At 46.4% G+C, this 23,146-nt stretch overlaps 1 protein-coding gene across 1 annotated transcript in view; it reads left to right on the forward strand.

Moving 5' to 3' along the window:
* ARMH4 (armadillo like helical domain containing 4) overlaps positions 1-23,146 on the forward strand; it is a 141,211-nt gene that overhangs the window by 55,030 nt on the left and 63,035 nt on the right. The window contains exon 6 of the mRNA XM_075065867.1: positions 10,011-10,232. Within this exon, the coding sequence (XP_074921968.1) occupies positions 10,011-10,232 (222 nt within the window). The remainder of the gene's footprint in view (positions 1-10,010; positions 10,233-23,146) is intronic.

The raw sequence follows: 23,146 nt of genomic DNA on the forward strand, positions 1-23,146 counted from the left end.
CCCTCTATTTGGCATTGGTGAGGCCTCATCTGGAGTACTGTGTCCAGTTTTGGGCTCCATGCTACAAGAAGGATGTGGAAAAATTGGAAAGAGTCCAATGGAGTGCAACAAAAATGATTAGGGGGCTGGAGCACATGACTTATAAGGAGAGGCTGAGGGAAACAGGATTATTTAGTCTGCAGAAGGGAAGAATGAAGGGGATTTGATAGCTGCTTTCACCTACCTGAAAGGGGGTTCCAAAGAGGATGGAGCTAGACTGTTCTCAGTGGTACCAGATGACAGAACAAGGAGTAATGGTCTCAAGTTGCAGTGACAGAGGCTTAGGTTGGATATTGGGAAACACTATTTCACTAGGAGGGTGGCGAAGCACTGAAATGGGTTACCTGGGGAGGTGGTAGAATCCCTTTCCGTAGAGGTTTTTAAGGTCAGGCTTGACAAAACCCTGTCTAGGATGATTTAGATGGTGGTGGTCCTACTTTGAGCAAGGGTTTGGACTAGATGACCTCCTGAGGTCCCTTTCAACCCTGATATTCTATGATTCTTCAGGTAGTATTTTTGATCATAATACAAAGCAAACCCATGCTTCTCTGGTTGAATAATTTGCATTGTTCTCATTTTGTGGCAGCTATTTCAAAAGATCTTTTAGTGCATGAGGTCTCTTCTGATTGGAGATGAGCAAGAATCGAACACAATGTCTGCATCCACTTAGAATTTTGGGATGAGGATTTGGATCAGAATCCAAATATTTCCTCTCTGTACATCTGTATTGATCTCTTACGGTTTGTTTTCACTATCGGGGTAAGTCCACTTAAGTCACGCTACTCCAGCTACATGAATAACGTATCTGGAGTCGACGTAGCTTAGATTGATTTACCTCGGTGTCTTCACTGCACTGCATCAACAGGAGACGCTCTCCGGTTGACTTCCCTTATGCTTCTCAGAGGGCAGGAGTACCGGGGTCAACCAGAGAGCGCTCTGCCATCAATTTAGAGGGGTTTAAGCCCTGCTCGGACTGCAATAGGCTTATGCCTGTTAGTGACCTGCATGGCAGCTGTTTGAAGTGCCTGGGGGAATCCCATATAAAAGAAAAAAATGTATCTGTAAAAACTTTCATCCTAGGATACAGAAAGAACATGACATTAGCTTGAGGGTCCTCCTCATGGAGGCTCCTCGTCTCCCAGGGCTTCAACTTCGGTGTGTGGCGCACGTCCGGCACTGGGCTCTTCCCAGCTCCGGTTCCCTTTACTGGTGCCCGAGAAAAGAGACCCGGCACTGAGCAAGCCAGATCAAGGGGCATTGGGAGAAGGACCCTGCTCGGGCCACCTACCCACAGCGGAGCTGCAAGGGGGCACTGCTCTGGGGAGTACCCCCATAAGGGACCCACTACCAACTCCGAGGAGCGGTAGGGGACCCAGGCTGATGACACAATCAACACCCTCTAAGTTCCCGCCATCTGACTAAAGCTCCCCACAAGGGCAAGCTGGCTGTGAGGGCCTCCCAGAAGGCAAGCGAACACCGCTGGTCTCCGGAGCCAAGGCAGAGCCCTGTGTCGCCAGGCTATTGGTTTCCTCGTCAGCCCAAGTCGCTGATTCACTGCTACAGTCACCAGCACCACATTTCCAGCCTCAGCTCTCACGCCAGGGCTCGCTTAGACAGAGATGCTGATCATCTCACAGTCATCACTGGTCATCTTCGCGCCAACTGTCACCATCACTGAGGCCTCAGAGATGCTCCTCAGCTTGGCGCTGCTCCCCTATACCTGGAACCGGTTGGATATTCCACGCACCAGTCACCCGCAGCGATGGTTAGCCACCAGACCCAGGCTTCAACAGCCCTGCCCTGGGCTCCGGAGGAAAAGGACTTCTCCGGCATGGAGGGGGAGTTCAGTCCCTTGCCTAGACAGCAGCGTGACTGGGCTCCGGAAGGTGCATCCGCAGTGGCGATGCCAACCTGGCATCAGGACCCGTGGCTGACACAATGGCCCTTTTTGAATGCCTGGGGCATACTCATTATGCTAATGGCCCAGTCCCAACAGTCCTCGGTCGCTGCATCAGACAAACTTCAGTTGGCACTGGCGGCACTGATGGCACCGGGCTTGGTTTAGGATGCACTGGTGGGTGCTGCGGTGGAGGAGTAGGTGCCCACCCCGAGACCCCCTTCCCCTGAAGGGGAGGATGCCCTGGGCCCTCCCCCTGTAGTCCAATCATCCTCCTCCTCTCCGGCCAAGGCAGTGGTGGGGTTCTCCTGGGCTAGTCCACCAGATGACTTCAGAGAGCATCAAGCTCTGCATCTCCGAGTGGCCATCAACTTGCGCCTCAAGGCAGAGGAAATGGAGGAGCAATTGGATACGCTATTGAGTGTGCTTTCTGCAGCCACTCCCGCTTGTGTCGCACTCCTGGTACATGAAGGGATCCTGAATATTGCCAAGACCATCTGGCAAGCCCCATTCTCCATCCTGCCCACTTCCAAGAGGGTGAAAAAGAAATATTTTGTTGGTCATATTGGCCACCAGCAAAAAGGACAAGCAGGTGCCAGCCAGTTCCACCCCCAAAAATAAGGAGGCCAAGAGATTGGACCTTTTTGGAGGCAAGATTTATTCCATGGCCAGTTTCCAGTTCTGGGTGGTAAACCACCAGGCCCTTTTGGGGTACTATAATTTTAACTTGTGAGACTCCCTCAAGTTTAAGGACTCCATGTCCCAGGCAGCAGCTCAAGAGTTTGGGGTTCTGGGGGAGGAAGGTAATGCGGCAGCTTGGTGCTGCCTCCAGATGGCCTGAGATGTAGCTAATTCACCAGGGTGATCGCCTTAGCAGTGGTCATGAGGTATAGTTCCTGGCTCCAGACCACCAGCGTGTCCCAGGAGATGCAGGCCTCTATGCAAGACCTCCTATTTGACGGGGTTGGCCTGTTCTCTGACCAGACAGATGTGAGGCTACATGGCCTAACGGACACTTGGGCCACCCTCTGCTCACTGGGGATGCATACTCCTCAGTCTGACAGCAGCCATGCTGACCATCCCCACCGCCAAGGCAGTGGCAGCCTCCGCAGGAACCTGCAAGCAGAAGGGAAACTGGTTTTAGCCACCACTGCCCTTCATCCTCCCACTGACCAGCGCAGCCTGGCCTGACAAAACATCATGGGGGGCCAGAAGCCCTTGTTTTAAGAGTGCTCTCGAGAGCGACACACCAGTCACCTCCCAGGATCTGCCCCACATTTTCCGCAACCATCTCCATCCGTTCCATTCGGCCTGGTTGAGGTTACCTCAGACCATTGGGTGTTAGACATCGTGTCATCAGGCTACACCCTCTAGTTTTCCAGTAACTTTATACACACTAATAATATACATAATTGGACAGAACAGTGGGTTTCAGCGGATCATGACCTTTCATATGATCCCTTACATGACATGCTTTGTATGAAATATTACAACCATATATGAATTATAAATATGGGATTATAGGGTGCCATTCTGAGGTACAGTGTGACACAGGAGGCAACTCAGGTACTGCCCTGTAATTCTTTTTAAAATTATATTAATTTTTAATTCACGATTTGGGCAAATTAATTTTTCTTCTTCTAATAAAAGAATCTTACTGCTCAGGGTAGAACAAGACATTCTCCTCTGCTATAAATTGGACAAATGGCTGTTTCTTAAAACTTCTGGATAACAAGAATGTTAGCAAATGGTAATGGCAAAGTTCTTAATATTGAAATCTTCTCCCATGAAGGTTTTCTTGAAATAAAAATGAAGGGCCAAATTCATCCTGATGTAACTTCATTGACACCAGGGGGGTTACAACAAGGATCCATCAAGTGATCCTTCCCCTTTCGCTCATTTCCAGCTTCTGGCAAAACAGAGGCTAGGGACACCATTCCTGCCCATCCTGGCTAATAGCCATTGATAGACCTATCTTTGTTACTATCCCTTGTCTGTCAGGTACCCGTTGTCCCAGACAATCAGATGCCCCCTCTAGCTGCAGAAAATGCCCTCACCCTAAGTAATCTCTCCAAGGTGATAAAGCAAACAGATGAGAGGTGACCCATCATATATATGGTACCCTCTAGGAGGGTGATATCCTCATCCTGGCAGTGCCATTTGAGGTTCCCTCTGGGCCCTCAATCACTCGCTCTTTACCCGCCTTCTCCTCTGGGGATGGATGTGGGGCAAGGATTGGATACAGAAGGTGTACCAAGGAACCTTTTTTCAGTGCCTTCCACCTCGTTTCTCTCTCTTTCAGCATGGTCACAGTGGGGAAGTGGGAAATTTGACACGGTGCCTAGCACAGTGAGTTCTTGGTTCTTGACTAGGGCTTCTAAGCGATACTGTCACTACAACTACTAATTATTATTATTAATAAACAATTCAGGTTTGCTGCTGTCTGGAATCTGCCTGATTTTTGTAATGACCTAAAATCCATGGGAATAATACGGAAAGTGGATGATGCCAAAGTAAGAAACTTGAGTAAATGTTAAGCCAATCCCGGGACTTGGGCAAGGCCATTCTCCACTGGTGATGGGAAAGCTGGTCCCACATGTTCTCTGACCACAGCACTAGATGTGCCATAGACCAAAACTGCCTCTTTCCTCTGTGACCTACCTGTCTGCTTCCCAGCACTGCACCCGCAACACTTCCTCTGGCTGTCTCACACAAATGCACTGGGATCTTTTATCTGTATGACTGTGGCCATTCTCTGGCCACTCCACTAACTGATGAGAGCAGAGCTGTGCCCTTTGCACATGCCACAGAGAACTCTTTAGGAAGGAGAGAAGTACTCACACTTTTTTCTGTGCTGCACACAGGTGTGAGGTTTGATGCAGTTTCGTAATGTAAAATTATCTTTACAGTATATTTGTTGTTAACCATAACATAGAGGCTGCTTGCCACGAGGAATCAGAAAGGTCTCTGGTAAATTTACTGCAATACTGCTAGTAGACCAACCTGTGGCAAGTTATAATTACAATTTCTAGTGATAGGTAATGTAGCTGGGGATCCTAGGTGCTCAGATAAGTATTTTGACACTTAGCTAAACCTCTCCATGTCCGGCTATTCTTCCATCACTGATTCTAATCTCAGCTTCTGAAATAGTTCTGAAAGCTGTCAGGTGCTTAAGGGAATAAAAGTCCACTGGGACGTGAGCTGTGGCGTATCACACCTGCTCTCAGCACTCCAGCTGCTCATGAGCTATTCTGTATCGCTGTTCCAGTAGGTATTCTCAGCAGCCAATTAAGTTCCTTTGGGGTTCCCCCCCCCCGCCTGTTCTAAAGCCTTCTAAAAATAACAAATTTTATAGACCAAACCCTGCTGATCTTCCCTGAGCCAGGGGCCTCCTGAAAGGCAAAACCTCTGTTGACGTCAAAGAAGAACAGGGTTTTTATTTTTTCATTCATTTCAGATTCTGTCCTCTGCTACATATGCATTGCTTCCCTTTATTTCAGTGGAGGCTGGGAATGCATACTCGACTGCAAGCTCCTTGGGACAGAGACTGTCTTTGTGTTACGTATATAGTGCCCAGCAAAGTGGGGGCGGGAATCCTTGATTGGGGAATGTAGGTGCTACCACAATGCAAATAACAAACTAATGAACCAAGAGGCAGGATTTGACCCAGAGACAGGGAGTGTAAAAACATAGCACTAACTTTGTAAACTAGCTAAGGGTTTACATATAAACAAAAATGGAGTCACACTCTCTGAACAAGAAAAAGACTATGTATGTCCCCTGTCACTGCAGTATCTGGACACCTCACAATCTCTAATGTATTTATCCTCACAACCTCTCTATGAGGCAGGGCAGGATTAGTATCCCCCTGTTACAGATGGGGATCTGAGGCAAAGAGAGGTTAAGTAACTTGCCCAAGGTCACACAAGAAGTCTCTGGCAGAGCAGGGAATTGAATCTATGTCTTTCAAGGGCTAAACTAGTGTCCTAACAACTGGGCCATCTTTCGTGTCATAGCTCAGCTCTTCCATGTTGCAGGCAGAATCTGAAAAAGATTTGGGGCCAAAATTCACTACTTTTACATTGGCCAGTGCTGAGTAAAATTCATCATGAACCGCTGCCATTCGGGCAGCTCTGGCACACTCCCTCAGTCTGTTGTTCATTGTGGCTTCCATCCTAGGCACCTGAAACCACTTTTGTTTCTTTTCTTTTACCTCTGGCGCTGTCAGAGCCCTGGGGTGCCCAGTGATGTACATGAGTGCAGGGAAATATTGTCACGGTGGGGTTCACTCACTGGAGTATTCTGGGGTTTGGCTGCACATTTGCCCCTGAATGCTGGTCTGTGGGAGCATCAGGTCGGATGGGTGGATTGTCTGTCTCCTCTTGCCTCTTTCACCCTTCCCAGCATTTGTAAAATGTGCTGGTATTTGGAGAAAGCACTTCCTCATAGTGACTGGCAGGTGGTGCTCTTCACTACTCTCACGGGTGCTGAATGATTTCACTAAGGAACAGTGGACAGCAGGTGATAGGGTAGGGAGATTTTAAAGGCCTTTTTTGTGGAAAAGGGTAGAGAAAGAAGGGGTGCAGCGTTCAGGAGCCATCCGTCTGATCGGGATTTTTACCAGTGATTATGCCAGAAGGCTTGTATCCCCTTGATCTTTGTGGTGTGATCATGAAGTGGTCATCGTAGCTTAGGGACCGCATCTCTCTTTGTAACAGCTCTTTTCAGATGTGACTAGTGATTCCAGCTACTTCGATTTTTGGCTGCCCAGCTTCAGATGCTTTGCAGGGGCGTGATTTTCAGAAGTGCTGTCACCTGCGCTTTGAAAGGCACCTCAGGTTGAGCTCCCAAAAATGACTAGTCACTGTGAAAATTTTTGACCTTAAATCTTTTTCAGATTTGACCTCGAATCCCTATTTCCTCACCTGCTGCCCAGCTCTCCCTACCCTCCGTCAGGGCTTGGGGGAACTCTGCTAATATTCAAGTTTCTGCTGCTGTTTTCCACCCCCCTTCTGTCTTTGCTATTAAAGCTTGGAAATCCAAAGCTGCTACCTTCCTTTATGGGAGTGTTTCTCCCTCCCAGCAGAGAACAAAACAGGGCTGGATGAATTTTTCATGAGTCTGGCGCCAAACATATTTGTGGGCCCCCAGGGGGCAATGGAGCATGGTATGGGGGTGGGGGTCAGTCTCCAGAGTGAGGGGCTGGTAAGGTAGGGGATGGCGCAGCAGGAGCAGAGCCCAGCATGAGGACACTGTTTACAAACTGCAGCCACCAGAGGCACACTGGCCTGCCCAGCCCTGCACTGTCAGTGTGCCCCTTCCCCCTGGGGGCGGGCCCATGCCACACCGCCCCCCTACCCAGTGCCACACCCATATGCCCAGTGCCCCCTTGCCCAAAAACCGCCAGCAGTGGTCCGAGGAAGTACGTGGGGCCCTGCAGGCAGTGGGCAGCAGAGACCACCCAGCCAGAGCTGCACTGGGGAGTGGGGCAGACCCAGACCCTGGGACATGACCCTTGAGAGCCTGCTCAACCCAGCTGCGCCACTGGCCCCACACCCAGAGGTCAGGCAGGAGGGATGGGGTGAAGGGGAATGAGCGGGGCCTCGGAGCAGAGCACAGACAGAGAAGAGAAGGGAGGTGGGGCCATGGTCTGGACTCCCGGGCTCCTTCTGAGTGTGGGCCTGGCGCCATGGTAAACCCGGTACTGGACCAGAACACCAACATTAATTTGTCTTTGCAACTCTCCTGTAAGCATTTGCCTAATGACCCACCAGGGGTAAGCTCCAGCCCTGTTTATAGAGGCCACACTGAGCTCATTCAGTACGGCAGTGAAAGTTCTTGTCGTTGATTTGAAAGGACAGGAAAAGCAGAAGGACAAAGCCACCAAGGGGATGAAATACTCCTGTCTTTTTCCTGTCAAAGGTAATGAGACTCTAAGAGGCTGATGGTACCCCTGAAGTTCTATTCAGTACTCTGCATGGCAGAGTTGTTCTTAGGAATGATCTTTATGCTAAATCCAAATAGTGCGTCACTTGCATAAAATTCTGGAATTGAATAAAACTCATCAAAGTGAAATTGTCTCATCTGAAGATCTGAAAAGCAATGTAGCCTTTTAAAGCAAATCCCTGATGATATACACACTTGTGTCATGCATCAGTCTTTGATGCTAATGCAGCACGGCACACCGAAGCCTTGTAAATTGTAATGTCATTCTCATCTCTGAAATATTAAGTAGAGGGAGGAACTCAAAACCCAATGAATTCAAAACGTGGGCGTCCTCCCCACAAAGCAACATCCTTTCCAAAAGTTATTCCAGCTTGGTTACTAGTTCACTCCTGGACCATGACCTGTTAAAGTGTAATCGCATCCTGTGGCAGGGTAAAGCAGAGCCATGTTAAATACGGCACAGCTCTCAGGGTCGTAATACGTATTTGAAGTTTCCAGCCTTATCTAACCTGAGCTGCTCCAGCTAACTGCCCAGGCAGTTCTATAAGTGGGACACAGTTCTGAGCCCAAATGACTCAACTGTTAGGAGTATCCAAATGGCAAACATGGATTTTTCTTAGAATGTTTCTTTTTAACACAGACTGAGGCCCACTGACTAGAATACACCTCCAGATGTACGGTGACCATCTTCCACTCTGATTACGTCTGTAGAGCAGTTTGTAACAGATCAAAGTGAGCTTTACGTAAATGATAAACTACAGTGATATTATGTTTGTGTAGGCTGACTTGCAAAAATTTTTCTGATCATTATTTATCAGCTTATTGCCTTTTCAGATGTCCAGCACTCTAGCAACCAGGTGAAAAGAGTGTCACAGGCTATCTTAATACTACTGGATTCTTTCAAAGACTTTCTGAAGACACCGTGGGTCAAATTTTCAGCTGGGTAAATCAGGGTAGCTGATGGAGCCATGCCAGTTTATACCAGCTGAGGATGTGGCCCACTATTTTCATAATAGTGACTCAAATGTGTTTTTTAAAAAACGGAGCCATCTAGAAGTACATTTGCCTAAACTAAGTAACCATGTGACACTGCTGTAACCCTTGTCCTTCCTTGCCCCATCTGGTCCCTGCTGTGATCCTCACTGAAAACACATGTGCCAGCACAAATCAGTGGTACTCCGCATGGGCCCATGCATCTGCCTTAGCAGATCTAATTGCAGAATTGAGGTTTTTTCTGGCTATAAGCTCTTTTGAGCCGGGAGTGTGTCTGATTGTACTGGAAAATAACTTGGCATGTGTTTGGGTGCTGTGAAAATATTGATAATAAAAAGCAGAAGCAAATTGTTGCTGCTTTAAAGCTTTGATAATCTAGAAAACATTTCTCAACTTAACTGAAAATTGTCAGACAGTTCAATTTGTGGGCGCGCGACACACACACATACCGGTGCACAGCACACACAAAATAGCGTTGCACACAACGCAGGGATACTTGAATGACAACAAATCACCAATGAACAACGGTACCTTAAACCACATCTTGATTGGCGAGAATAACTGAAGACAGAAAAATTACTAGCAACTTCAGAAAGCGGATAGCTCCAGGGGTGCAACCTATGACACACGTGCCAAAAAGGCGGCAGGCGAGCTGATTTTCAGTGGCACTCACACTGCCCGGGTCCTGGCCAGTGGTCCGCAGGGCTCAGCATTTTAATTTAATTTTAAATAAAGCTTCTTAAACATTTTAAATACCTTATTTACTTTACATGCAACAATAATTTAGTTATATATTATAGATTTATAGAAAGAGACCTTCTAAAAACGTTAAAATGTATGACCGGCACGCAAAATCTTAAATGAGAGTGAATAAATGAAGACTCGGCACACCACTTCTGAAAAGTTGCCGACCCCTGTGATAGCTTTTCCAAATTAACCCTGTCCTTGGTGTCACATACCCTATAAAACTGAGACAGCCTGGTTCAAATAATCAATCTGTCTTTCTGCATGAAGGAAATAAAACCTGTTCTGGTAGCAAACCCAGTTGGTAAAGTCTGATGACACAGCCATATAAATCTTCAGCTTTGCAGAATCTTCCTCACTGTGGTTTTTGTCTTGGTTTCTGTTTGTTCAGAGGGGGAGGAGGAGGATGAAGAGGAGGAAGAGGAGGAAGACAGAGATACAGACTCAATGGAGGAAAGCATGGAGGGTGACACGGAGCTGCCAGGTTTCACTCTTCCTGGTGAAACTTCCCAGGAGCCTGTAGTTGGCATAGGAGACTCTGCCGCACAGCTGGCTGGGGTATCTTACCAAGTTCCAGACACCATTGAATGGGAACAGCAAAACCAGGGCCTTGGTAAGAACAACTCTTCTCTTCTTTCTTTAAGGGGAAGTGTTCCTTGTTTTGCATTTTTTGCTCAGAAACCCCCTGGGTTGTACACTTAACTTATTCACTATATCCAGAGTAGCGTCACTGTTGGCAGTGCAAGTACTCCAGATGGACACCTGTGTCACCGGGATCAGAATCTGGCTCTGTGTCCCCGGTCAAATAACATCCCATTTAACGGAGAAAACACTCACTGCACCCGTTCTAGCCCTTTGTTTCCAAAGCCTCGCACCGTATCATTCTGCAGCCAGACTAGCTGGCTAAGGTCAGCGCTGAAAACTGAGCTTCAAAGGGAAAGTTGGGCGTCCTCTGCTGGAGGAGAGGTGCAGCAAAGTGAGGCCTGATAGGACAGGGAAGAGTAGCGGTTAGTCAAGCATTTTGCTACTGCTGCTCTCACCTGCTGCTGCATTCTTTTCAGTGCCAGTTTCCTGGCATTTCGTGGGAGAGGTCTGTTCCGGGTACATGCATCAGCCTTTGAGGCAATGAGTTCATGGTATGTGAGGCAGCACTGGTGACGGTTACAAACCAAGGCCTATATGAAATTATATTCAGTCTGTGCCCAGCTTATCTCTAGCCCTGGATTGCATGACCAGACCAGATATCCCCATCTGGGAAAACCACCAGTCTAGGAAGGCCATGCCCTAGATCAGTCTCCTGGGCCTAACCATTGCAGCTTGCACTGTATGAGAAGTCATCAGCTGTTTGGTGATCTCTGTTGCACAAGGCAACATAGAAAGCTGCAAGGACAGCGTCAGCCTCTTCTCCAAACTTCTGCGGTCACAGCTTTAGTTGCCTGCCTTATTGTCAACATGACGTGAATTTCCCATCCTTGTACGCCGAAGCTGAACGTGTTAGGAATTGAAATGGGTGCTTGCAGCCATCTGAGGTGAGCAGTGGGCCTAAGGTGTGGGCCAGTAGAAGGTTTAAGAAAGAGAGAGATGACCAGTCCCCAGTCCTTTTATCTTTAGCCTCTATCATGTATTGTGTGATTATAACTTGCACCTCTGCCAGGAGTTCATTTCCTTGCATTTGGCAGTTCTTTCCACTGTAAATCCATTTCCAACCTGCTCTGGTGGTGGTAGTTTCCTCTGAAGCATTTTTCGAGATCCTCAACTGCCAGGCTGCTTGTTCCCTGCTGAGGGCAGACTGAGTATGAGTCTCATCTGACATCACTCTGGCTGACTAAATCTTGCTTGGAAAAACTGTTTCATGTTTCACGTGTAAAATCTGTTGCATGGGTCTTATTAGCCCATTAAACTGGACAGGAGCAATGTGTGAAGTAAATAATTCTGATTCCTTAACTCCTTGCTGGTTAATTTTAAAGAACTGGATTTAGAGGAATAAACAGGTGAATATTTGGGAAAGAAAGGTTGCACTGGGAGGGCCTTAGAAAGCTTTTCATTTCTGGTTGCATTATTTTTATGGCGTCTAGGGAGAAAAAGATAATTTACCAGATCTTTTGTGCTGGTTTGACCAGTTCAGTGCCACCAATGGGATTACTCACATGCTTACAGTTAAGCGCGTGGTTAGCCTGGTTCAGGACCAGAGTGCTCGACACCTGGCAGGATTGTACCCTGGATAAGTATCTCTGCAAAGCTTTGCCTCTTGAGCTGCCAGTCATCGCCAGATGTGTCAGTGTGTTGTAGCCATTTACAGGAGTTCAGTCACGTATATCAGAGCATATGTATGTTTATATGAGTTCTGTTGTAGTATTTACCATGTAACATAAGTTTGTGTTTAAGGGTGTCCACCCCACACCAGAAAGGAAGGGGTTAAAAGCAGCCTAGGGAGGCTGTGCAGGGAGTAGCCAATCAGGGCCCAGTGGGCTTACATAAAAGGAGCTGCTGGGACAGAGACACTCAGTACCTGCAGGGAGTCTAAGGGGAAAGGACTGTGTTCCCAGCAGGCTGCAGGAAGTTAGCACCTTGGACAGAGCAGTTGCTGGCAGGGACTAGGGGAGTAAGAGAGAGCTCCTGGCTGGTTGCTGGGACTTGCAGGCTGGAGGCCCTGAAAAGAGAGTGAAAAAGGTGCTGGGGCTGCGGGGCAGTGGCCCAGGGAATTGAAGCACTATTAGCAGAGGAGTTAAGGAGAAGCAGCAGAAGGCTGCTGTCTACAGTGTTCGCGGGCTGGGATCCAAAGTAGTGGGGCCACTGGGGAAGTGGCTGGACTATAGAACTGGGAAATATCCCCCCTCCCCCCGAAGGGGGAAAACATGGATGGTGGCACGGCTGGAGGGTGGAATGATGAAAAGGACACTGTGGTTCCTGGGCTGAGACAGGTATGCAGGCGGAAAAGGTGGCAGCAGAGGCACCACCAGGAGAGGGTGTGCTGGCTGAAAGAGCCTGAGACAACCAGCAGGAGGCACCTCTCTGGTGAGTGGCCCTTGACTAAAGTAGGATGAATGATCCCTGGAATATAGGTTATATGGATTATTTTCTCCAGAGAATTTATACAGCTCCTTGCCAATTCCTCTTCCTTCTCTTCAGAGCACAAATGAAGCACTTAAAATGTCTGTTGATATCAACAGCTATGTTCCTCATAACAAATGAAAAATACACATTTGGACCATCACTTCATTTTCTTGGTATGGTTTCCAGAGCCTGTTCGAGCTGTGTCTAGTTGAAAGTCTTAGATCTAAAAGAAGACAATCAGGTTTCTCTTGTTGAACCAGAATCAGCCTCCAAATACATCTAAACATTAATAAGCCTATCTGCCTTCTTGTAATGGCACCTGCCGTAGTAACTCCTACATGAAAATATCGAGAATCACAAAAATAAGCCTGTGGTCAAATTATCTGGGTGTGTTGTTTTGTTTTTCCCAAAGGCAACTTCTACTTTCTCTAGTTATATTTCCTTTCAGTGACTGATACAATAAAAAGGCTTGTGACCCTGTTCTGCAAACACTATTCAGCGTAGTGCTCAGTGGGACTACACATAGCAGTAAGCATTATGTAAGGGCTTGTCTACACAATGAGTTGTTCCTGATCAGCTCCATGTCTGGACACTCTTATTATGGAATATGAGTTTCCACACGTGGAGTCATTCAGGAATATTGATTGCATTTTATATTCATATGCTTCTGTATCAATGCTCGTTCTAGTGGGACCCAACTGAGAGTGCCAATTCAGGACAAAATGCTTAAAGCAGGGAAGTTACAGCCCAGCACTGGGGTTTTTCCACCTCTAAGGCAAACCAAACCAGCCAGAGAAAGAGGACTTTGGTCTTACCCCACTGGCTAACCACAAGTCACACAAGCAATTCCTATAGACACTCCAATTTCCCAGTATTACCACCAGTGCTACTCGTTATGGGGACAAATGGTTATGAAAACCAATGCCCCAGTAAAAGAAAAAAGGTTCTCTCGATCCCAAAGGATCAAGCGCTAGACCCAGGTCAATCTACAAATCAGATCTTACCCACAAATCACTCTGTTACCAATCTTGTAGAATCTAAAATCTAAAGGTTTATTCATAAAAGGAAAAAGTTATAGATGAGAGCTAGAATTGGTTAAATGAATCAATTGCATACAGTAATGGCAAAGTTCTTGGTTCAGGCTTATAGCAGTGACGGAATAAACTGCAGGTTGAAATCAAGTCTCTGGAGTACATCCACAGCAGGGATGGGTCATCAGTTCTTTGTGTTGAGCTTCCATTTGTAGCAAAGTCCCTCCAGAGGTAAGAATAAATAATATATTGAGATATACCTATCTTGTAAAACTGGAAGGGACCCTGAAAGGTCATTGAGTCCAGTCTTCTGCCTTCACTAGCAGGACCAAGTACTGATTTTGCCCTAGATCCCTAAGTTGCCCCCTCAAGGATTGAACTCACAACTCTAGGTTTAACCGGCTACTGCTCAAATCACTGAGCTATCCCTATGAAGCTGAGGTATCAGCCTTTTATAGTCTTTTCCAGGTATAATAAGACTTCTTTGTCCTTACTGTGGAAAATTACAGCAAAATGGAGTCTGGAGTCTGGGCAAATCCCTACATACTTTGCTGAGTTATAAGACATATCTGCCTTCTCTCAGTGGGTCAATGGTCCTTAATGGGCCATCAAGCAGACTAGGCAGAGCTGACACCAACTTGTCTGGGGTGTCACCCAGAAGCATAGCAGAAGTTTCAAATACAGACAGTATAGAGCCAATATTCATAATTTCAACTACAAAAATGATACACATATATAGATAGCATAACCATAACCAGCAAACCATAACCTTGTCTTAGACACTCAACTTGACCCCCTTTATATAAGATTTGGTGCCACTACAGGACTTTGGTTGCAGCAATGATCTATACAGTCTCAGTTCATGTCAGTAACGTCACACCTTCCTTAATCAAAAACAACTTTCAGCTGTAGACAAGCCCTTAGTGTTTGCATGATTGGGCCTTCAGAGAGAAATGCAGTTCACCCTTGGGCCTAGGCACGAGGGGTCCAAGCAATGACTGTTGCTCTGTTTTTGTACTCAGCTGAAACCAAAGAAGTTACATCAGTGTAATACTGGAGGAGCGTAGTCGTCAATTAAACCCACTATATTAAAAGTAAAAATTTGGTAATCTCATCATTCCCTAGTGAGGTGGAAAAGAAAAATCTGAATCTATGCAGGCCATCTGGTGTTAGTCAGTTAGAAGAGTTAATAGGATCCACATGGTTTTGTAGGATATACCTTGATTATTGATTCCATAATAGAAATGAAGTTGGAGGCAAAGATAAAGGAAAAGGAAGTATGGGTAGTATCCAGCAGCTTCTCTCAGGCTCTAGCATAGAACAGCACAAAAGTGGGGCAGCCTTGGGCACTCTCAAAAGATATGGGAATTGGATTGTGCTTAACAGCACTCAAAGGGGTTAATTCTGAAAAAACTGCTGTGAGAAATAGATGAAATCAAGCTTCTGCTTGAGATAATAAATGTATCTTTATAAACCTATTAAGGTAAGGGGAGAACAGAAAGGGTCTTTTTCACACACATGTAATAAGAAATCTGAGCTGATTTTGGTCCGACATTGTTGACTGAATATACCGAGAAACAGCAATATTGCAACATTTTCAAATAGCAGCTTTGAAATATCAACTTTTTCCAAAAGGTTTATGTGGCCAGTTAAAGCTGTGTCAGAGTAAGTTTGGCTAGATCAATTTACTATCCATCCTTAACTATTACCTCCAGCTGTGCTGAGAGACTTAGACATATTTGCTCATACAAAAAGCCACATCTCTCTAGGCCTTCATTCTTCCCATCAACGACAACAACAAAAAAGGGATTTTTGTCAGACATGATGGTAAACTAGGGTCAGCCACTAATATTGACAACCAAGTTATTAGGCACTTACCTCCACAGCATTTTTTTTTTTTTTTGCATTTCAGCCTTGAGTTTTAGAAGCAGCAGAGATTTCCTTTGCCAGTTCAATGGGGAGACCCTGTATCAGTGTCCAGTATGAGGTATACAAGAGATTCCGGCTCAGATCTTATTGACTGGGAGCAGTTTCAAATCGGTTACACAAGGACACAGATTAGCATGGCCCACTGATACAGTGTAAACCTAGGAGGTGCTAAGCCCTTCCCAAAGGCTGCTGTAATTCCACGTTCTGTTCGTAGGTACCTCTGCAGTGCAGAGATCTTTTGGAATCAAAGGCTCTGAATTCTGAAGCTAGCCAGCCCTCCCGTGAAACGACAGCCTCAGCAGTAGAACAGACTGAAGCACAGAATACCTGAAGCTCAGGCCAAAGGGAGTATAAAGTTTTGTGTAAGCAGGGCTGAGGAGAGTCATGCCACCTGCCGCTGTTTATTACAGACTATGGGGTGAAGCTAGGCAGCCTGCTAATGCCAACTACCCAGCCTGCAAACCTCCTGCAGTTTAAAAACTAGTCTAGCCTGGCTTACTCCCTGCTAGACCACAAAGAAATCAGGGGCAGTTCAAAGCTGAGCTCCTTTTGTACCCTGCTCCCCTGCCTGGGAGCTGATAATGAATAGGAGGGTAAAGCCAGGCAAATCAATGGAGCCACCTGCTTGCTACAATCCTTATCCCCCTCTCTCCCCTTGGTCAATTTGATAGAGGCATTTGCAGTCTCTCTCCAGGTATAAAGTAATGACTCATCCCCCAACAAGAGTTCGATTAAACCACATGCATTGATGAGTCATTCCTGTGCTAGGCTCTGGCCAATCCAGAAGCCAGAAGCTGCTCTGGTGACTCTCAGGGAAGGTATATAAGCCTCCCAGGAGAAATGGCAGCTTAGTACTGTGCAACGTTGCTTCTTAGCTTAGAATTGTCCCCTTCCTGGTAGTCAGACTCTACAAGTGTTAGCTTGCTCCAGCCCTGTTCCAGCCTTGCTCTTGTTCTGGTCTTGTTCTAACACCATTCTGGACTCCTGATTCTGGCTCTGACCATTAGGCCTGTCCATCCCCTTCATGGCTTCTGCCACCAGCTACTCAGGGATAGGTGGGGGAGGTACAAAAGTCTCAGATGGTTTAGATGGATCTTGCTTGAGCCAATAAGAGCCCTTTATGATGGGGAACGGAAGGGCGCAAAGAGGATGTGCTGGAAGGTTTTTGATGTTTTAGAGGTTCACTGTAGTTCTCATCTGATCCTGATTTGGAACTTGATGCTTCTTAACCATTTAATATATGAGAGATTTGGGCTATTGAAGTGAAAAACCAAAAAGCCATTCAAACATACTCACCCTGGTATTTGAGTGGTTGAGGTCTGTATCCCTGCTGCTGGTGGGGGGTGTGGACTAGCAGCAGCTGTTACAGGGATATGCAGGAGGCAGGTGCAGTTAAAGTGTCCACTAGCACATTACCAAAAATGTCTAGTATTTTGGGGTTTCTAGGAATGCCGTGGGCCTGCTCCCATCGGCATCACCTTGCAAGATCATGCCTCATAGAGAATGCCATTTTGAAGAGCATGCCTTAGATTGTGCGGGTTACACACCTGCCCTGTCTCTGTGGGGGCTGAACGGTGAGCTCTTCCAAATGGTGTCCTCTGTGCTTGAGACCAGATTGGTTTTAAATCAGTACTAGATGTGGACTAACCAGAATGATGCAGGGCTGTATGTTTTAAAACCGGATGAATGGCCTGCCTAGGTGCAATGTCTTGGGAGCGCACTCGGCAGCTGCCAGACCATGATCCGGGTACGCTCTACCGACCGAGCGCTGCTGACTAGCATCAAAGGGTTGGAACCTTGGCTCTGCGCTAACCCTGCCTGTCTCTGTACCTTTTGAGACAGTTTCCTTGTGTTGCCTATCTGTCTATATCCACCTGCTGTCTCGGATTATACCTAGACTGTAAGATCTACTGCAATATATATAATAATGGTGCTTTTTTAACTCTGAAATTTAAAGATCTTTTCTTGTGTTTCATAGTACAGACAATATTCTTGTCTCCTTCCTCTGTCCTGTAATTTATTCACCCCAGACAGCTCAGTTTCACTTAGAAGTAATATTTAGTATTCAGTGACGTCCTGCTTCTACAACTCGTCTCCTTGGAGTTTCCAGAAGCTCCAGTAACTTGCCCCAGGTCCCAGTTATTCAGTTATTCACTCAGGATTAGAATCCCAGATCCTCCTAGCTCCTAGACTTTTGCTTTGATCCTTAAGCTGTGTGGCTTTCTGTATTGATGCAAGAGCTGTTATACCAGAGAACAGCACTTATTCTCAGGGGATGAGAGACACTCCTGGGCAGAAGGCCTGCCTGCATACCATTTACATCCTGCGTAAGCCCTCTGGAACATAGGATGTAAGTGTGCATTAGCCTTCAGCTGATTCCTTATAAGGGGGAATTCACTTCTGATACTAATCTTGAACCCCAAAGTGTTTGTTCTGATTGCACAGTGACTAAGGGAAAAATGGGTGGAGAGAGAACACTTGTGGCGAGTACCATGCACTGATATTGTGCTTTACTGAGAACTTCTGCTTTAAAAAATTGCTATCTGCTGAGAATGTAAAGGAATGGTATCCAGCTCAGAAAGGAAAAGCCAGAACTGACTAAAACTAAACATACCCTCCCCCATATTGTGTGTCCAAATAAAAGCATGCAGGACTGTGGAGATTAAAGTTCTTCTGGAAGGGCTCCTTTTTGATAAACATACAAATCCTACGCTCTGTGAGGGCTAGACAGGAACATCTATTGGAAATAAATGTGTTTGGGTTGCCAATAACAAAATAATTCCTTCAAACCTCAAGCAAATGTTGTTCACAGAGATGTTGGAATTGGCATTACTCAGTGAGAGGGATCGATAGGATGAATATTGCCCCAGGTCTCTTTTTTTCTTTTCTTTGTTTTTGAAGAGCTCTAATCATACCCTCATACATACCTGGGAAAATAAGAAAGGGTTTCAGTAAAGCATTATTTCTTTTAATTTACTGGCAGTGCCGTCTGTGCTTGAAGCTTTATTAATCTAAAGTGAGTCCCACGACTCTATCAAGTTTTTTCCAGTTCTGTTTGGTTTGCTTTTTCTGTCCTTGGTCTTGAATAAAAAATGAACTTTCTAGCTGAAGTATCCGCACAATTGAACTTTCCCTTTCGGGGTAGGTAAACATTCATCTTGAGAAAGCTTTTTTAGGATTTTGTTAACACAATGGCAAGTACTGGGCTCTGCTCTGCTCTGAGAACTCAAGGTCCTTTCCTTTCACTTGATTGGAGTAGCTAAGAGATTCTGTCCTTATTGCAACTTTCACGTGGATGTTGTCTTCTGAGGTAATCTGATCTTTCCGTGACATGTCGTCCAACTGGAGATAACTTCCCAGTGAACACGACCTTGATTATTGCGATCTCCATTTTATGGGCCCTGAGAGCTTAAGCAACTTGCCCAAGTCACAGAGCAGACCAGAAAGGATGGAAGTCAGGTCTTCTGTTGCGATCGTATAGCTACACTGCACTCATGGTTTCACTGGTGCTCTTGTCGACGTATCTGAGCTAGCTTTCATCCAGCTAGTGTATGAAGACTCACCAACACCAGGGCTGGCTTTCGGTTTTTTGCCGCCCCAAGCGGCGAAGAAAAAAAAAAGCCGCGATCGGTGGCACTTCAGCGGCAGCTCTACAGTGCCGCTTCATTTTTCGACGTGCTGCCCCTGTCCATTGGCCGCCCCAAGCACCTGCTTCCTGCGCTGGAGCCTGGAGCCGGCCCTGACCCAGACTTTAGCATGGACTGTACAAACCTGCCTGGATAATTACTCAGGCAGATAGGCTGCACTGAAACACGTACTGGTGCAGTATCACTGTTCCGGTAGCCATGTTAGCTAGATCAAAGCTAGTTTGTAATCACACCCATAGACTGGTGCATAGACATACTCTGCTCTAACAGCTAGAACACATAACAATGGCCCTACTGGGTCAGACCAAAGGTCCATCTAGCCCAGTATCCTGTCTACCGACAGTGACCAACACACTGCCTCTTGTTCTCTTCCTTCCAACTCAGTACTGGACCAAAGCTCCAGTATGATGCTAAGCAGCACTCTGCTGTTGGAGGTGGTGTCATTTCATGTAATAACTAATACAATCATTCTGGAGATGTCAAGGTGAGGACTGACCATATTGCTATCATTAAGGAAAACACACTGCTTCTTGCAAGTGCTGGGGTTAACAATGCTATCCTAGGGTTAGCTTAGCCACAGTTCCTTGGCTAAATTCCAATTACATAATTACATTGATCCTACCTCAAATACCCCGGCAGTTTCAATTGGATCTGGTATTCCTCAATTTCTGTTTTAAAAAATGCTGAGATGCATTGCGATCTAACAAACTGAGACAGGAATGCCTGACCACCTCTACTGAACCACCTACAGCACTTGGTTGGACCTAGGTTTTACCTGGAGCTGACTCATCCAAGTATTAGTGAGGGCTGACCTTGCATAGTCAATGAGAATATGAGATAATGTAGTTTTGAGGTCATATAGATGCAGTTAATTCATTCCCATTGAAAGGAGAGAAACAGTCCTTGAAAGAGAAATATTTTCAGCACCAATCAGGTGAAGTACATGGAGAATCAATGGAAGTTTCCCTGAAAGGGGTTCAGATGTGTTGGGTGGAGCAGTTTAGTGAGATTTCCTGGATGGTGAGAGTGTACTTCAGTCTCCATGGCCATTAAATTCTTGCCCTCTCTGCTGATACTGCCAACTAGTACTAACTGTGATGTTTGTTTATATGGGCACCTGTTCACTTGGAAATCTGAGTGACTCCACCAGCTCATTTCACATCTGCTGACAACTGTCATTACCAGGCTGAGCAGGAATTGAACCAGTGAGCTCAGGTGAAAGGGTCCATATTATCATCGCTGCGCTTGATTCATGCACAAATTAAGTTGTGTAGCTACTCAGTACCCTTCTGCTGTCTCCTATGTGTGGGTTCCCAAATTTTGTAACATGCTCACACAGCAGTTGTGCTATTCAGCAAACAATACATTAGATCGGATTGCACTGCATATTGCAGTCATTTGTAAACAAATGTGCCATTTTGCATCAAACGTATTGTGTGACCATGTAATGAGAGCTCTTGGAATCGTGTTAACATCCCTGTTGGAATCTTAACCCTGATTTTTAGGTGATCAAAATGAATGTTGCCTCTGTGGTGTATTTGTGACTTGTTTGCATATGTTGATGATTAAGGTTGGGCCAGTGAGTTGGCCCTTCTTTTAAAGCACCCGAGGCCTGAGCCAATGGGAGCCTTTCCATGGGCTTCAAAGGGGTTTGAATCAGACTCCTGCTGCCTTTCTCTGGAGCAGCCAACAAATCATTGCACCAAGTATAACTTCTCGAGACTCTGGACATTAAGCCGTATCCTGTGCTTACCATACAGCTGAGGTTCTTGATAATGATTTGTGGTCTGACTTCCATGTGGAATATAACCAGGGGGCTGCTTTCTCTGATTTTTGAGCCTGTCTACAGTTATAGTGCTGCAGTGGCACAGCTGTACCGGTACAGCATGTGTGCTGAAGACGCTCTATGCCAACAGGAAAGAGCTCTCCCATCGGCATAAAACCCCCCATCCCTGCAAGCAGCATAAGCTATGTTGGCGGGAGAAGCTTTCCTGCTGACATAGCACGTTGCACATGAACGCTTATGTTGGTGTAACAATGGAATATTCACCCTCCCCCCCCGAGCGACACAAGTTTTGCCGACATAGACCGATAGTGTCGACATAGGCTAAACTTTCCTCAGGGCAGTGGCGTGTGACTTCCCCCTTGCCATCTGATGTGAGATGTGCTGTTCTGTCCCACTGGACTGCTGTGGAGCTCTTTGAACACATCTGTCCTGAAACACAGACTTCGGAACAGGTCCTTGATTCAAAACAGAGCAATGAGATTGGTTCCTGCTGCTGCAGCCCAGCCAGGATAGAGTCATTTCTCCCTTTCGGTAAGGATGGGTTAAAGCAACCTTGAGAAACCGTCATGATGACTTCTCAGCCCTAGCACCTAATCTACTTGCTTGCCCTTTACCGTGCTGATTATAAACAACAACTAATATTTTACTCACCTGTATTAAAATGTCGACTCTGGATGTGTTGAAATTTTCAACTCTGGGTTGAAGTTAAATCGAGCTTGGACTGATCAAATATGAGATGTCTCTGGGCTGGGTTCTCCAGGCTGTTCTGTCACTTTGTGCTGCTCAGTCAGCTCAAAGTGGCCAAATTCTGGCTGGAAGTTCCTTTCACAAGAAGTAAATTCACTGGCCTCAAGCCAGAGGAGCTGGCTCCTGCCCCAGCCGCTCTCCACCCCTCTGGCAGAGGGGGTGTGCCAGGGGTAGGGGTGGGAGAATGAGACAGGCACAGAGGATCTCTGCCCTGCCTAGCCTCCAGTGGCCTAAATCCAGTGTAGGTTAGGGTAGCCAGCCCCTCAGCGATTCTAAGTATCTCCAGGGGCAGGCAACTCAGATTCACCCACCTCTCCCGCTTGCCAGGCGGAACTTAGATGCAGGGGACAATTGAATGCTGCTGTACTGACATATTATGTGGGGGATGGGAAGGCCCAAAATTCAGTTTAATCCTTCTCTTGCAACTGCATATAAACAGCTTCAGGCAAGTGATTGTATGAATAGCCTGGGATTGCCAATGAAATTTCCTAGTGGGAAAACCTTTCTCCCACACACTCCCTTTTCTGCAATTGAGAGCGAGTTAAATACACTCTCTTGTATCTAGTATCAGAGGGGTAGCCGTGTTAGTCTAGACATGCATCCGACGAAGTGGGTATTCACCCACGAAAGCTCATGCTCCAAAATGTCTGTTAGTCTATAAGGTGCCACAGGACTCTTTGCTGCTCTCTTGTATCTACTGTGCTGCAGTGGGAGGAAGGTATGAGACAAAGCAAACCGCCTCAGTAGAGCAAACCTCTATCAATTCAGCTATGTTTCTCTTTAACTGGAGATTTTGTCTGAGTGCTATTTATGATGCTTGGGTTTATTATTAAGTGTCAATAGCATGCTGCTGAAGTAGGAGGCACTTTAATGTGCAGCTGATATATCTGTCTGCCTTTCAGAAGTCTGCTTAGTACCTGTACTTTAGATGCACCAGAAAAGTTAACCACTGCCAGGCCGAATGCACCGGAAAAGTTACCCACTGCAAGGCCGAAGAGGAGTAACTCTTGGGATTCAGTTCTGTATCCTGTATTCCACCAGCTTCACAGGCCAGGAATAGAGTTCCTGACTGCCGGAATGATCCCATGTCAGCGTATGGCTCAATATCTTCTACGTTAGCCCAAGACAGCTGTTCCTGTGTAAGTGCACAAGGGAGGTCAGGGGAAGCTCTGGGAGCCTTTCCCGCTTCTGCTTCTCCCGGCCCTGGGGCAGCTTCAGAATTGTTTTTTTGCTGCGGCGCATGAAACTGTTACTTGAACAGGTGGGGAGCCAGATCCTCGGCTAGCATAAATCGGCCTAGTTCCAGCTGATGAAGTCACTGAGAATCTGGCCT

This window comes from Chelonoidis abingdonii, chromosome 4 (assembly GCF_003597395.2).
Source record: "Chelonoidis abingdonii isolate Lonesome George chromosome 4, CheloAbing_2.0, whole genome shotgun sequence".
Lineage (NCBI taxonomy): Eukaryota > Metazoa > Chordata > Testudines > Testudinidae > Chelonoidis > Chelonoidis abingdonii.